This window comes from Anser anser (assembly GCF_964211835.1).
Source record: "Anser anser genome assembly, chromosome: 11".
Taxonomy (NCBI): domain Eukaryota; kingdom Metazoa; phylum Chordata; class Aves; order Anseriformes; family Anatidae; genus Anser; species Anser anser.
Window position 1 is genome coordinate 13,474,330 of NC_139732.1, and position 13,481 is coordinate 13,487,810.

The 13,481-nt window shown below is 40.3% G+C and overlaps 1 protein-coding gene across 7 annotated transcripts in view; it reads left to right on the plus strand.

The window, feature by feature from the left end:
- The window catches only part of LOC310879849 (uncharacterized protein), a 196,228-nt gene that overhangs the window by 48,131 nt on the left and 134,616 nt on the right, over positions 1-13,481 (plus strand). For 2 of the 7 annotated variants that reach the window (XR_014571164.1, XR_014571165.1), the window contains exon 1: positions 5,922-10,932. The exons of 4 other annotated variants lie outside the window; for them this stretch is intronic. Coding sequence is in view for 1 of the 3 variants with exons in the window: in XM_083794787.1 (XP_083650913.1) it covers positions 9,868-9,911; positions 10,881-10,932 (96 nt within the window). In the remaining 2 variants the exon portion in view is untranslated. Of the gene's footprint in view, positions 1-5,921; positions 10,933-13,481 lie in introns of those variants that run through there. One more of the 7 variants, XM_083794787.1, reaches the window with a different exon arrangement.

The window sequence follows — 13,481 nt, forward strand, 5'->3', positions numbered from 1 at the left end:
AGTAGGTGTATGCTGTATGACAGTGAGGTTGCTGTAGTAATTATTCATTAGCTTTAAATAACAGGGTAATTATGAAGGTAAAATTCATATACCCTGACACACCCTTTTTTTGCTAGCTTTTCAATTTCTGAAGAATGCCTACAGCCCTCTGCTTTGTGTTGTAAAACAGGGCACTGCCCCTAGTTGTGTGTGGTTGTTTCTTTGCTTTTTGCATGCTCTTTGCAAGAATGTGAACTGGGGTGAAAAGGTAACATGAATCAGGGAGGCAGGCACCTGAAGAGAATCAAAACTCAGTTTCTCCTGTGCCTCCAAGGATAACGAAGGTCACCCTGGTGCCCATAAATGCAGGTATACTGCATGTAGGTTGGTTCTCTCTGAAAATTCTTGAATTCTGTTTTCTTGTTTTCTGTTTGTTTCTCTTCTGGGATGAAAAGCAGCTAGCAGAGCAGAAGGGAAGAAGCAATGTTTGTTAGGACAGAAGCCCAGTCTGGTGATTTACACCCTGGATATTTAAGTCTTTTGGGTGCCATGACATGAGTGGTGAGCTTGCGTTACATAGGCAGAATTGGCAGAGTTGGAATGATTCTGGATAGAAGTCCAGATACTGGAATCATTTTTTCTTGGGTGGATTGAACGTTATTCACTATATTCAGAATCTCAGAGTTAGTCCACAAAAATGACTCCTTTGACCTGTAATGAGGGACAGCTGCACATGATACAGTGTGTATGTGCTCCAAATGCTTTGTGTTAGCTGCTCTGATTTCCTGCAGACATGAAGGGCTGCCACACTGCTGGTACCATGAGCCTGCTATGCAATGTGTGCTGTAGAGCACTGCGACCTGTATGCGCAGTGGCTAAAAGGTCCTCTGCACCCTTGTGGTCCTGTGCATAACCAGAGGCTAACTCAGCTTCGTTCTGTCCTCCTTCCTGTGCTGTGAAACCCATACCCCTGTGTTAGGCAGCATGGCCTTCACACAGTGAATGGAGTGGATGATTTGCAAGGGCAATGTGCTCAGCAGGGCTCTCCCAGCCAGCTTGTCAAGGACAGTTTCTTTCACTGGCAGTTCCTTGAACTGAAGTTTGGTTTTGCATGGAGCCACTTGCGCTCATTGGAAGAGACACCTTGCTGTCCTTCACCCACTGAGTGCTACAAACACTTGCTAAAGATTAATTCCCTGTTTCTTGCACCATGAACATTATATTGTGACTGCACAGTGGAACGTAATAGAGCTCAGGCCTAGAAAGGTGACACTCAGGAGTTCTGTGTGTTCTGAACTAGAGAGTTGAAGTAGTTCTAGCACAGTAATGAGCTGGTGCAATTTCCGTAGCAGATGAAAGGCTGAGAAGACTGGAGAGATGGCCAGACTTGTGGTAAGGGAAGAAATAAATTGTCAGAAACGGAAGTAGCTCTAAGGTTTTTGGAAGAAAACTCTCCTTCTCTTGAGGAGGTCTGTGGGTGCAGATCTGTGAGACTAAGAGTGGAAAACTGTTTGAAAATGAAATGGTTATTAGAGAGCTAATTCTTGAAGAATAGCAGTGGCTTTTCAGTGGTGAGCTATTTTGTAGGTGTAGTGTCTGGGTGCTCTATTCCTGCACTAGAGGCCTCTTGTATTGGTTTGAGACATCCTGTAACGTCGTAAAACCTGATTTTAAGAAAAAGCTGAAAGAGTTATATGTAAACTGGTGGATAACATTACAGGCAACGATTGGTCTTCATACAAAAACAAACAAAACCCCTTAACAAATAAAACCCAAAACAACAACAAGAAGTCCCTTTGCATGGTCACTGAATTAAGAAATGAACAGTAAGAATCTAGGCATGTAGGAGAAAAGCAAGCTCCTGTCCAAGCAACCTGGACAGGGTGATAACGCCTCAAATCCTCAGCAACTTTTTAGTGGGGCCCTACCTTTGCCTGTTTCTGTGTCTCCTCTTGCTCTTTGTCCTCAAAGCAAGCACTCTTATTTTTATACACCCCAGCAGCTTTGAAAGAAAATGCTTCATCAGGCTTTTCCAGTAGCTCTTTCTCTGTTGATCTTCAGATAAATCCTGACAGCCCACCTGCTCCACTGTGCACTCCAGCAGAAATAGAGATGCCAGACACAACTGTAACACAGTCTGCCATGCAGCATGACACGTAGCTGGGTGGAAGACTGGACAACTCAGTGCTTGACATCACAAGAATATTTGAGACCTTATAGAAATAAGGTTGAAATCTCTATAAGTAATAATACACCAAATAAACAATCCTTTACACACAGGAAAATGAAAGATGCTACAGAAGTCATTTGTAACAGATAATCTGTGGTGGTGCAGTTTTTTGCATTAAATCAAATGTAATAGGTAAACTATACACTAAAGTTATGGGGAAAAATAAGAGGTTGAAAACACATTCATCCTTTTATTGCAAAATACTATAAGCTGCATACATGTGTGAGGTATATAAATATACATTGTTCACTTCTGTGTATTCCTGAAACCTCACAGCTGTATCATTTCATAAATAGAATCTGTAAGTGCCTATTCTGTTGAGCCTTTGGTTATTTTTATTTCATAATACTAACATGTTGTTTTTCAGTAGTATTAATCTAAGAACATCTGAGAGCTGAGCAACTCTTTAAAAGAAGTGTGTTTACCTGTATTAGTGGATTACTTAGCCAATGCCTCTGGTCTCATCACAAATTTTGGATCCTACTATTACAGAAACACTAACCCATTTTGAGAGGCACGTAAACACTTCAGTTACCAAACACAATGTTTGCATCCTAGAGACTGGGCCTTTACCTTTGCAAAGTAAATCTTCAAAATTTGAATGCCTAGCTCTGGATGCTGATGACTTGACCATGTCAGGCAATCATAAATGCAGTTGTCTTCAGAGGAACCATTGGTGCTCAGCGCTTCTGAAAAGCTGAGCGAGGAGGTCAGGTGTCTCAGGCAGGATTCTGTGAACTAACACTCCTGTGAATCTCAGTCTTGACTCACAATGATCAAATTTAGCCCTGATTCCTACAGATTGCTGATGTATCAGGCAGGAACAGGACCCTTTCTTGTTGCCTTTCCATGCTCTGTGTTAACCACAGAGTCATTCTTCTCATGTCGCTCTAATGAAGTGGTTGACATGTCAATCCTCTACTTTAGAGGTGAATGGCTGCATTGAAAGTAATATTGGAGGCCCTTGTGGCAAAGCAGAAACCCTATAACACTTTTTTCTTTCTGATTCCTCTAGTTCTGACAAGTGCCATGGGGGTTGGAGGTGGAAAAAAAAGCTTTTTGTATCCTGATTTCTGTCAGTGACATTGGTCAGTGAACCCAGGATTTTTTCATTGGAGTTAATCCAGTCTTTTTATTCTTTTTCCATTTTCCCCTTTGTAGAGCAGCAGTGGAGAAGAGTGAATTTTTAATCGAAGTGTTTGGGACTGATCTCTTCATTCTTTAGAAAGTATCAGTTTGTGGAAATCTGAAGTATTTTATAGATGGAAGTGAATAAAAACTGCATTATAGACTCTCAGAAAACCAGGATTGTAAAAGCATTAAATGAATGTCTGCTAATTAAGTAGGATTATCTGTCATACTTGTGTTCAGGTGTAGCAAGCACAAGCAGAAATCAAGGAATTTTCTCACCTTTAGAGCATGGCATCCTGTCCTTTTCCTTACGGTGTCCTGTACCAACATAACATCATGGTTTCAGTTAAAAGCTCTGTCTTCAGAACAAATGAAACAGCACAACCCTTCCCCCTGCAGTGCAGAGAATGAACAGAATTGCAAAATATTTTAAACAGGAAAAGCTGCTGGGAGAGTTAAAAAAAAAGAAAAAAAAAAGAGGAAGTTGGTATTGCTAAATTAGGAAGTGGAAGTTCATATGAAAGACGTTTTCCTCAGGAAAAGATTGGTAAATGTGAGGCAAGGTGATCTGCTATTGCAATATAGCAGCCTTCAGCTCTTTCTCAGCCCAAGTTCTTCCAGTATCACATTTTGTCTGTGTTCATCATGTATCTGGTACCCAAACGATGATAGTATAGAATGAGGCTCTACCTGGTGGTTTGGGCAGTGAACAAAGATTCTGTAATAGGAATGTATTCGGCATTAGTGATGGCTAATGTTTATCACCTCTTTTTAGCTGTGTTTTTTGGTGTCAAACTTCCCTCCCTCCCCCTGCCATCAATGTGGACCAGGAGCAATATACACAAATCTGTATCACATTTTGTGGTCAGGATGAGTTCTATGCAGATAATTAACTATAAGTACATCAATGTTCATTCCAAAAGTTCTTCTGGAGTGCTTTAGGGGGAAAACAGCAACAGTATAAAACCGTATGATTTCCCATTCTGATTCTTTATCATTTTACAATGTGACTTCAAGTTCCCCAAATCAAGACTTCTGTATTTATCAAAAAGTTTAAGGGCTACAGCGTATTGTTACAGTCCTTTTTTTTTTTTTTTTTTGTATTAGTTTACTTGTTCATTCTGGTATGTATGCTAAGGTTTTTCTGTTGATGATTCCAGTTAACCAGTTTAATTAATTACAGTTTGTTCAAAACCCACATGAAATAGCTGGTCTCCAACCCCAAAAAATCTTAGGTAGAAAAAGAAAAACAAACATCTCTATGCTTGTGGGTTATATGGGTGAGAACCAGGAATTCAGATAGCAAACATTAAAAAAGAAAAAGACATTCTCTATGGAAAAGGAGTATCAGCAAGGAACTATTTAATGTTTCCATTCTTTCTTCTCAGAGGCATGCAACAAAAGGACAAGCTCAATGGTCACAAGCTGTAACAAGAGATATTTCAACTAGGTGGGAGGAAAAACTGTCACTGTGTGGGTAGTCCAGCTCTGGAACAGGTTGCCCAAGGAGGTTGTGAGTCTCCAATCTTGGAGACATTCAAAAGCTGAGCCCTGAGCAAAGTGCTTTAGTTGGCCCTGTGCTGAGCTTGGCAGCTGGACTGGAGGTCTCCAAACATCTCTTCCAACCTCAGCTAAGCTATCCTGTGATCTGTGTGGTTCTGTATAGTTTAGTGTTATAAATGCTTTATAGGCCAGGTTTTTCAATATTGTAGCACAAATGTAACTCATGAGGTCAATCATTTCTCTATGAAAAATGGGTGAATTCAGCATACATTTAAATAGACTTAGTCGTATGTTTATTATGCATTTCAATTATTTTAAGCAAAATAATGTCTGTCTTTTATCTCATCCTTTGATCTTGTCCTTTAATGGAAGGTCACAATTAGATTTATAGTTTTCTGGCCTGTTTCCCTTCGTACAGGAAGGACCAACAGTATAACAAACTGCATTTAAACACTATCAGTTTCGCAGTCATTTGGCCAGTGGGACTTATGTGTGCTACAGGACTATGAAATTTGAATTTCCCTTGTGAATAATAACAGTTATATCCCCGCTCTCCAAACATCCACATGTATGTGCCAAATTCTTTGTGAAAATTAATTATGTTTTGAATGACATTGAAACCAGGGTATCTGTATTCATAGTGGTTGGTTCTTGTAGATGATGTCTTTTGCCTGATGACCTGCAAATAATTGCTGTGATTGTTATGTTTGCTAATTATTTTCAAATAATAAATCTGAGGCACTTTTAACAAGTTTCACTGGTTGGAAAAGGCTTTGTCTTATGCTATAATTATTTAATAAGCTAAGAAAAAGGCTGGAAAAAAATGTTGTTCTTTTGCAGATGTTACACCTCTTTTAATGTGAAATGTTATTCTAATGCTTTAGAAAGTGTTTATCTTTGGTCTGAGCAATTATCTGATTGGCACCTTTTTTCTTTCTCATCCCCCACTATCTTTTCCCTTGTCTGGCTTCTTCAGTTTCCCTCCTTTCCCGAGCACTGAATAATTAAAAATATCTCATTAAAATACAGTTAGTTAAATATGTATGTTTTAACAATTATTTCTAATGGAAAACTCCACTTGTGATGGCTGTGCTATTATATGTATTTTGAAATCATTCTAGATTTGGAAAATTCATCTTGTGTGGACAGACAGAACCTTTCCCTTCCAGAGGTAATTTCTGTCCTGACGGTGCTTGATTCAACATGCTTAGACTCTATATGAGATGAAAAAGTGGGGAATGGAGAAGCATATGTAGAGCCTGAAGAAAATAGTCAGTTATTAAAACAATTTAGCTTGCCATTAAATCTTACGATTTTTGAATATAAATAGCTTTCTCTTCCCTTTGTCTCATCTGTCTTTCTATTATAGCAGAAAACCTCGTGCTGAGCAAAATAGGCAGGGTAGCCCAGCAGTGAAAACAGAACTAGAATCCAGGATCTTGATTTTTTGTCTGACTCCATGAATGACAAGCTGTATCATAGCTGTATCGTCCTGTGCAACTTACCTAACCCCTGAGTCTCACTTACCACTCTGTAAATGGCATATAACAACATAGGATGCTGAGAGGTTTAATTAGAATTAATTTTAGTCTTTCAAGTACTGTGTGTTTCTCAGATGAAACGTGCTGTGCAAGTGTGACGGATAATTATTATGTTGCGTCTGTGTTTTTCTGATACATTATTACTACTCTTTTATTAACCATGTTTTGAAAAAAACCCCACGGTACTAACTGGTTTGCAGTTTTGTTTGTATGGTTTAAAGTTAGTCCCTATGAGCGCAGTAAGTAATTAAACTAATGTTGGCATTGAGATGTGGGTTTTTTCATTTAAGAATGTTAATGGCTATTAGTAGATTGGCACAAAAAGTCTGTCTTGATACTTTGAGCACCTTGAATTATGCGCTTAAGTGTCAGATGGGCCTTATTGCTTTTAAATATAGTGAAGTAGCCAAGCAATAAAAACCTACAAAGTCTCTGTTGATAGTTTCCTTGTAGCTGGTCAGACTTGACCCAGGTGGCATTGCAGAGCAAACACCCAGAGAATTGTCCTAGTAATCGGTGCCTGGTGCCTCCTTAACCGTTTGCCAGTCTTGTCAGGAGCTGAGCATACCTTATGCAACAAGCCACCGCCTGTTTCTCCTTTTTTTTTTTATTCAACTGAAACCCTGAAGTCCTGCGAAAGCCGAGATACCAGGGGATGTGACACGTAGCACATGGAAGCACACTGTCTTGTTGGATAGGAGATAACTGTGTTGTTTCCAAATGGAATCACTGCTACACGAGAAATAAAAATAACTGATTGTAGCAGAAACTGTGTGTCCCAAGGACATAATATTTCAGAAAGTGTTGAGTTATAAACTGTGCTTGTACTTTAACATGGATTTGAGCATGTGATTGGGCTTTTCTTGTAGCTGAGTGTTCGTGAGCCTTAAATAGAAAGGCAGTATTAACAAATAAGATCAGATCACTTCAGGATAATGAACTTCTTTCAATAAGGTTATTGTTTTATAGGCAGGTCACACTCTTTTTGTCCTTACTTGCCACATACTATGAAGTGTTACTCTGACACACAGGACTCCTGTGTTAATTGCCATGAGATGAACATGTCCAGAGAGACCATCTCCTCCAGACAAGGCCACAGATGCGATGAAGCAGATTTACCTTGCTGGACATGCTGCCCGGAAAACTGCTTGAGCTGCTTTAGTGCCCTCGCTTTCCAAAGTAATTAGTGTATAAAAATGAAAAGGAGATGAATACATTTATACCATTCTCACAGGTTATGAGAGCAACAAGCAGATGACTTTAGCTGTCCCACAATGCTACCCCGACAAAACGTAGACCCAGCTCGTCCACAAAAGCTGCATTTTTGTCTGACTCTAGTAGAACCACTCTTAAGCAATGTCCTTAGCAGTGGCAGTCTTACGAGTATACCTGTGTCTCCTCTGTCTTCATCCTAAGTATTAAGTACCATTTCATGATCTGGACAGACACAGGATAGGGGTGGCCTGGGACTGTAAGTATATGTCTGGCCAGTGTAAGCTCTGCCAGCTTAATGCAATACTCTTCTTCTCACGCATAGAGCAGATATTAACTTCAGGATTCAAAACTTTCAGAAAAAGAGCTTCTTAAATGCTAATGCAGCCCTGACTGAGGTTCATTAGCATGGGAACTCCAGGCTGATAGCAAAGTGCCATGTGCTAGTTGGCTTTTCTTTTGCAGCTAGGAGTCTTTGGCTTACCTGGAAACTTGTAGAATGAAGCTGGCAAATAAAGACGTGAATTTTTTGAGGCTCATTAAGTCAAAAATGTTCTTTTATGTGCTTTACTATTATCAAAAAGAATGGTATGGTACTGGAATGTTCTTAGAGCAGGGATAGGCACATACATTTCATGACCCCATTTGTTTCTCCCTTGCCATCTGTGTCAGCCAGTGATGCCTGCATTAACACACAGGATCTGAGATGTGAAATAATGTCACAAACTAAACGCCAATTGTGCTGTAATGTCTGATGACCACTCAGATGCCCGGGGTCTGATGATTCTGGCACCATACTGGGCAGACAGCAGTTCACTGTCCAGCACATCTCTGTTGTCCTTTGAGAAATAACTGATCATGGCTACAAATCTAGCTGAGCCAACGACAAAGAGACTACCAGGTCTATGAAGAGACTGACAGACAGCAAGGGAATGCAGATGGATGCTACACATTTGCAAGTGTTTATTTTTTAAAGTCTGTGACTGGGAAATATATAGAATGAAAAGGTCAGGGAAAGACAGTACGCCTTGCTGGCTTTGCCTTTCAGATTTTAGGATCAAAAAGAAAGAAGGAGGAATATGTCACATTGCAGGTAATTAAGGATTCATCAGGAAATAAGGAACACTTGGTTCTTTCATAGCTTTGAGGACAAAAGGTGAAGGGTATCTGGTATATTTTCCATATGTGGCATGCTAATTGGAGGGATAGACATGAGGTATTTGGAAATCTGAATCTAAGCTCTTATAAATGGAAATTGGTTTTGCTTAATGAGTTTGCTGGTAGGCTCAGTGATTTACATTTGGAAACATAAAAGATTTTTGATGATATATTTGAAAATTAGGGCTAGCCTACTTGCCAAGTGAGCTCTACAGATTTAATAATCTATCAGTGAAGAATTATTTTTTCCTTCCCTATAAATGTTTGGGATTTGAATGATGATTCCTAAGCACTGCAGTATTTTCTTGTTACTAATGCCCAGGAGTTGTTGTAGTTTAGGCTGTTGGCATTTTATTCCGAATCTTTCCAGAGTTTTGAAAACTTCACTTTGGAAATAACATACAGAAATATTTTGTTTCTCACACCTTACAAAAGTGTGGGGCTTATTCCAGTCAGGTATAGCTTTGTTTTTGAGCATGAAAAAGAATCACCATCATTTGTTTTTTATAGACATTCCCTGGCCCAGAGAAAATGAATCACTGCATTCAGCTGAGCTGAGCCAAAACAAACACCTTCTGGATAGTTATGTCCTCCAAACTTTCAAGTTTGTTTGTGATGGAGTGGACACGATTTATCTATTAAGGGCTGTAACGTGAGAAACATCAAGAGGAGGAGTTATGCAATATTACCACTAGATGGCAATTAAGACACATCAGATGAAACTGGTTGGTGAAGCTAGCCAAAAGCTTTCAAACTCATGTAGCTTACTTCAAAGTGTTAAAAGCTGGGCTTTTGAGTAAGACTTTGGGATATCTGTATTTTCCTTGGAGTGGAGCGTGCAATAATTTCCATATGACAAAGGAAAGATTGTTAAAGCTGAACCGAATTTTGGATTGCACATTTGGATTCATACATGTCTTGGCAGTTTTGGAAAGGATGTATTTGGTTTCTGTGCTGTAGAACCCCCACCTCCTTGGGGAGGGGGAGTAGTAGAGTCAGCAGCAAGTAGGAGAGGTCTTGGCAGGGTGGCCTCTTCAAGCTTCGCTGCCAGGAAGCTAGGAGAACCCTAATTAGGCAGGCAAGTAGAGTCTGATCCAAAGCCTGCTGAAGTTAATGGGAGTACCTTGGTTTTGTGCATTTTTTTTTCCCTATTTCAGGTAAACCTACCAAATGAGACTGTCCTCTTTAGCATTCTGCTTTATATGCGTTACATCATCTACTGCAATTGCTCGCATATTAGCTATAAATGCATGCTTTTATTATTTGTAATGAAGATATGACATTTGCATGCTCTGTATGAATAACTTAAAAGAATACATGTGATGTAACTGGATTGTTTTTCTATTTTTTCCTAATTAGGGTTTGAAACAGTATAATTTTCTCACGTGTGTGTTGGAGAGTATAATTTCTTTGAATGAAGGGGAGGGGCACCTTTTATCCTTTTGCCTCAATACATTTCAGTTAAAGTTTTAATTGAATGCAGAATGTCACATGTTGGGCTGCCCTAGCATACACCCAGGGACCTTAATCACAGCTGGTCCTGGACTTACAAAATGTCATAGCTAGCAGAATTCAGGCAAAAGCTGCAATGGAGTTAATCCTACTTCTCTATTTAAAGTTACTCCAGTACTGGCAATACTCATCTTAGAGATAACTAACGTAAAATACTGGAAATGATTCTGTACTCCATAATCAAGAAAAATTCCCCACAGATTCAGTGGGAATTCTGCCTGGGTAAACCCGCAGGTATTGTGTGCTTTGTGAGATTGCATGCAAAGGAAGATCGTCGCTATAAACTAACTTTATGGCCTGATTTAAAAAAAAAAATCTAAATAAAGATTAATGGAAACAGCTTCTCTGATTACACCATTACTTTATGCTTATTTGAGCAACTTTAAATAGATAAGGAAATATGAGTTTCAATCTGTGCCTGGTGCCCCAGAGTAATTGAAACTCCCCTCTGTTGCAGAAGTGCTGGCTAGAACCACTGTAAAGCAGTAAAACGTCTGTCAGATATTCTTGCAGAATTCTGTTTTTGTCTGTCAAAGTTTATTCTCCCAATTCACACAATATTAATGCAATTTTTATACTTATTTTAAGAGATATACTTAATCCTTTCATTACAGAAGCACAACATATGAAAAATGGCTGATTGGCACTTTCAGGGTTTTCATACTGGTAAGTCACATTTGGATTCAGATAGCTTTATGTTGTTTTGTACAGAGTTGAGACATTTGAGATTGCACAAGGACTTTGGTTTCCTAATGGCAGACCATGACTGCTACATGTTGTACAGAGAAGGTGTCTGTATTTTTCAGTTTAGCTGAGTTAATGTAGCATCCCTGAAAGGCTCAGTTCACTTCTGCAAGATTTTGAGCTGCCAGTCTCAAGGAGTAATGAAGTTCCCTGTTTGTATGGATGGGTGACGTAGCTGCCTTTTGCAATAAAGACAGATGAGTTTGATCCTGTCACCTTGCAGTCAACTCTTGATGTGCTCTGCGTAGACACTTTCATATTCTAGGCTTGGGCTCCCCCCTTACCCTTTCAGTGCTCTCATCCTCTGATTGAATTTTCTTTTATCTTACTTTTTTCAGCATAGTAGACAGTTTGCATTGATCAGTTTGCAAGGGAAGAGAGCTGGATTAATCTGGGAGGGAAACGCAAGGCAGTGGTCATGGGGTACTCAGTGAGATGAGGGAAACTCCTGCTGTGTGTACTTTGACCAGATTTTCAGACTTGGAGGACAGATTCAGGTAAGAACTAGTTCTTGGGCAGTGTTGGCTTAACATCCTAATGGAGTACTGGGGAGGCTGCGCAGTGGTACCAAGGTGACTGCCAAATGAGCTGGTTTGAATACGAGAAATGGTGTAATTGGGTTACAGTATTGTTCCTATGGGACAGCCTGCCATCCTTTTGATGAGGGTAAACCAGCATAGGCAGAGCATGAAGTTAACGTATTTGTATCAATAATCTCTGGTACCTGAGCTCACTCAGGTCTCATTCCAGTCTGTACAAGTGGTTGCATACCACGTCCTGTAGGGCTCTCTTCCAGCACCTGGCCTGTGGAGAGAGCAGAGCCCTACATTGGATCCGCGTGGGGGGCACTGGCTCTCCCGTGGGAATACATAGCTATGCAGGCGGATCTGTGGGCCCACAAAGCAGGAGCTGTGGATTCATAGCTCAAACCACCTTCCTGAGGATGTGCAGTGGCTCCTGTTCTATGAAAGAATTAAGTAGAAATCACTCTTTTTTAAAAGGTGATTTTACCCACTTTTGTGTATATCTTTCCAGCAGTTTAATGAGGAAGCCAATGTTCAGAGCCTCCTCAGGTAGAAGAGGCTCCAGCTTGTATCTTCTTCCTCCCAGGAGAGCTTGCTTTCACCCCTCTTGTGGTGCCTGCTGCCTGTGAGAAGGAAGACGAGACTGTGTGAGACAGGACGAGTGCAAGGGGGGGAATGAATCCATCAGTGACTAAGGACTCAGGGTCTAGTCCCAGTTTCAGACAGTTCTGAGATGAACTCTCTGAGCACCTGGTGAGGGAGACAAGTTCATGTTGGCTTCTCCTTTTTATCTTCTGGTCCACTGAGTCCTGAATTACTTTCTGCACATAAGCATGTCTTCAACACATAGTGCATTGCTCTCTGTGTTTTGAAAGAGCGAGGCCTTCTGATTGCTGTCAGGCATAGCTGAGACTGTCTGGCAAGTCAAGAGGCCTTGGTGGGCGATTGCTGCTGAATTCCTTCATCCTGATCCAGGTTAGCTGTTGTGTAGGTGCTGAGCAGAACTCAGGGAATAAGAATATGAGGCAAACATCAAGGGTTCCTCGGAAGTTAGGGCATATCCAGATTAGATGTCAGGTTTTTACATCAGTTTGTTACTAAGCCACCTACCTTCCTCCTACGTTATGGTTCAAAATGCCTGCATCTTTCAGTAGAGTTAGTCCTTGGACTCCTATGCATTTTGTAAATAAATGTGGCCTGTTATTCAGAATGCTTGTATCTACTGCTTTGATTTAGTTCAATTGTATTAGAATATGTACAGGACACAAAATACTTATACTTTCAAATGGGTTATTGTTAAGCCTTGAGTGGCAGGATATTGGTAGGGTTGTCCCACATCAAGAGTGTGGAAAAAATGCAAGAAGATGACAGTGTAGTCACTGAACGTTGGCTGTCAGATGCCTGAGAGAAGCAGATATTCAATTACTGTACATGACAGCATGTAAATGTTGTTCTACTGGTGCTTAAGGATAAATTTTAACATATTTCTTGTAGTGTCTGAACTGATTTGAGCCTCTACAGAACTGAAATGTGCAAAATAAGTTAGTGTGAGACTGCTTTACCCTGAATGAGGTGCTATGACAGATCTCAAAAATCAAACACGGGAGGTTTCATTTTGTTGGCAAGAGGAGATCTGAGTAGAGCAAAGGCCTTGCAGAATAGTGTGATAACCACTGGAGAATCCTTGGTCAGAGAGGACCAATGTGCTGATTCATGCTCTGGCACTCGGAACGATTGTGCTGTTTGTTGGGAATCACTTCATTGTATCAGTGGAACTGAGGTGGAAAAAGCCTAGGAATTCATTCTGGCTCTTCATTAGACTTCATGACTCCTGGCTGTATTTTACATTGCAGTATCTTTCTGCTGCCAGAGAAGGTTTGAAAGAACCATGTGGCAATGTTCCCTGCCAGGAGTGAGCCTGCTATTAGATTGCTGGTGGGCTTCTAT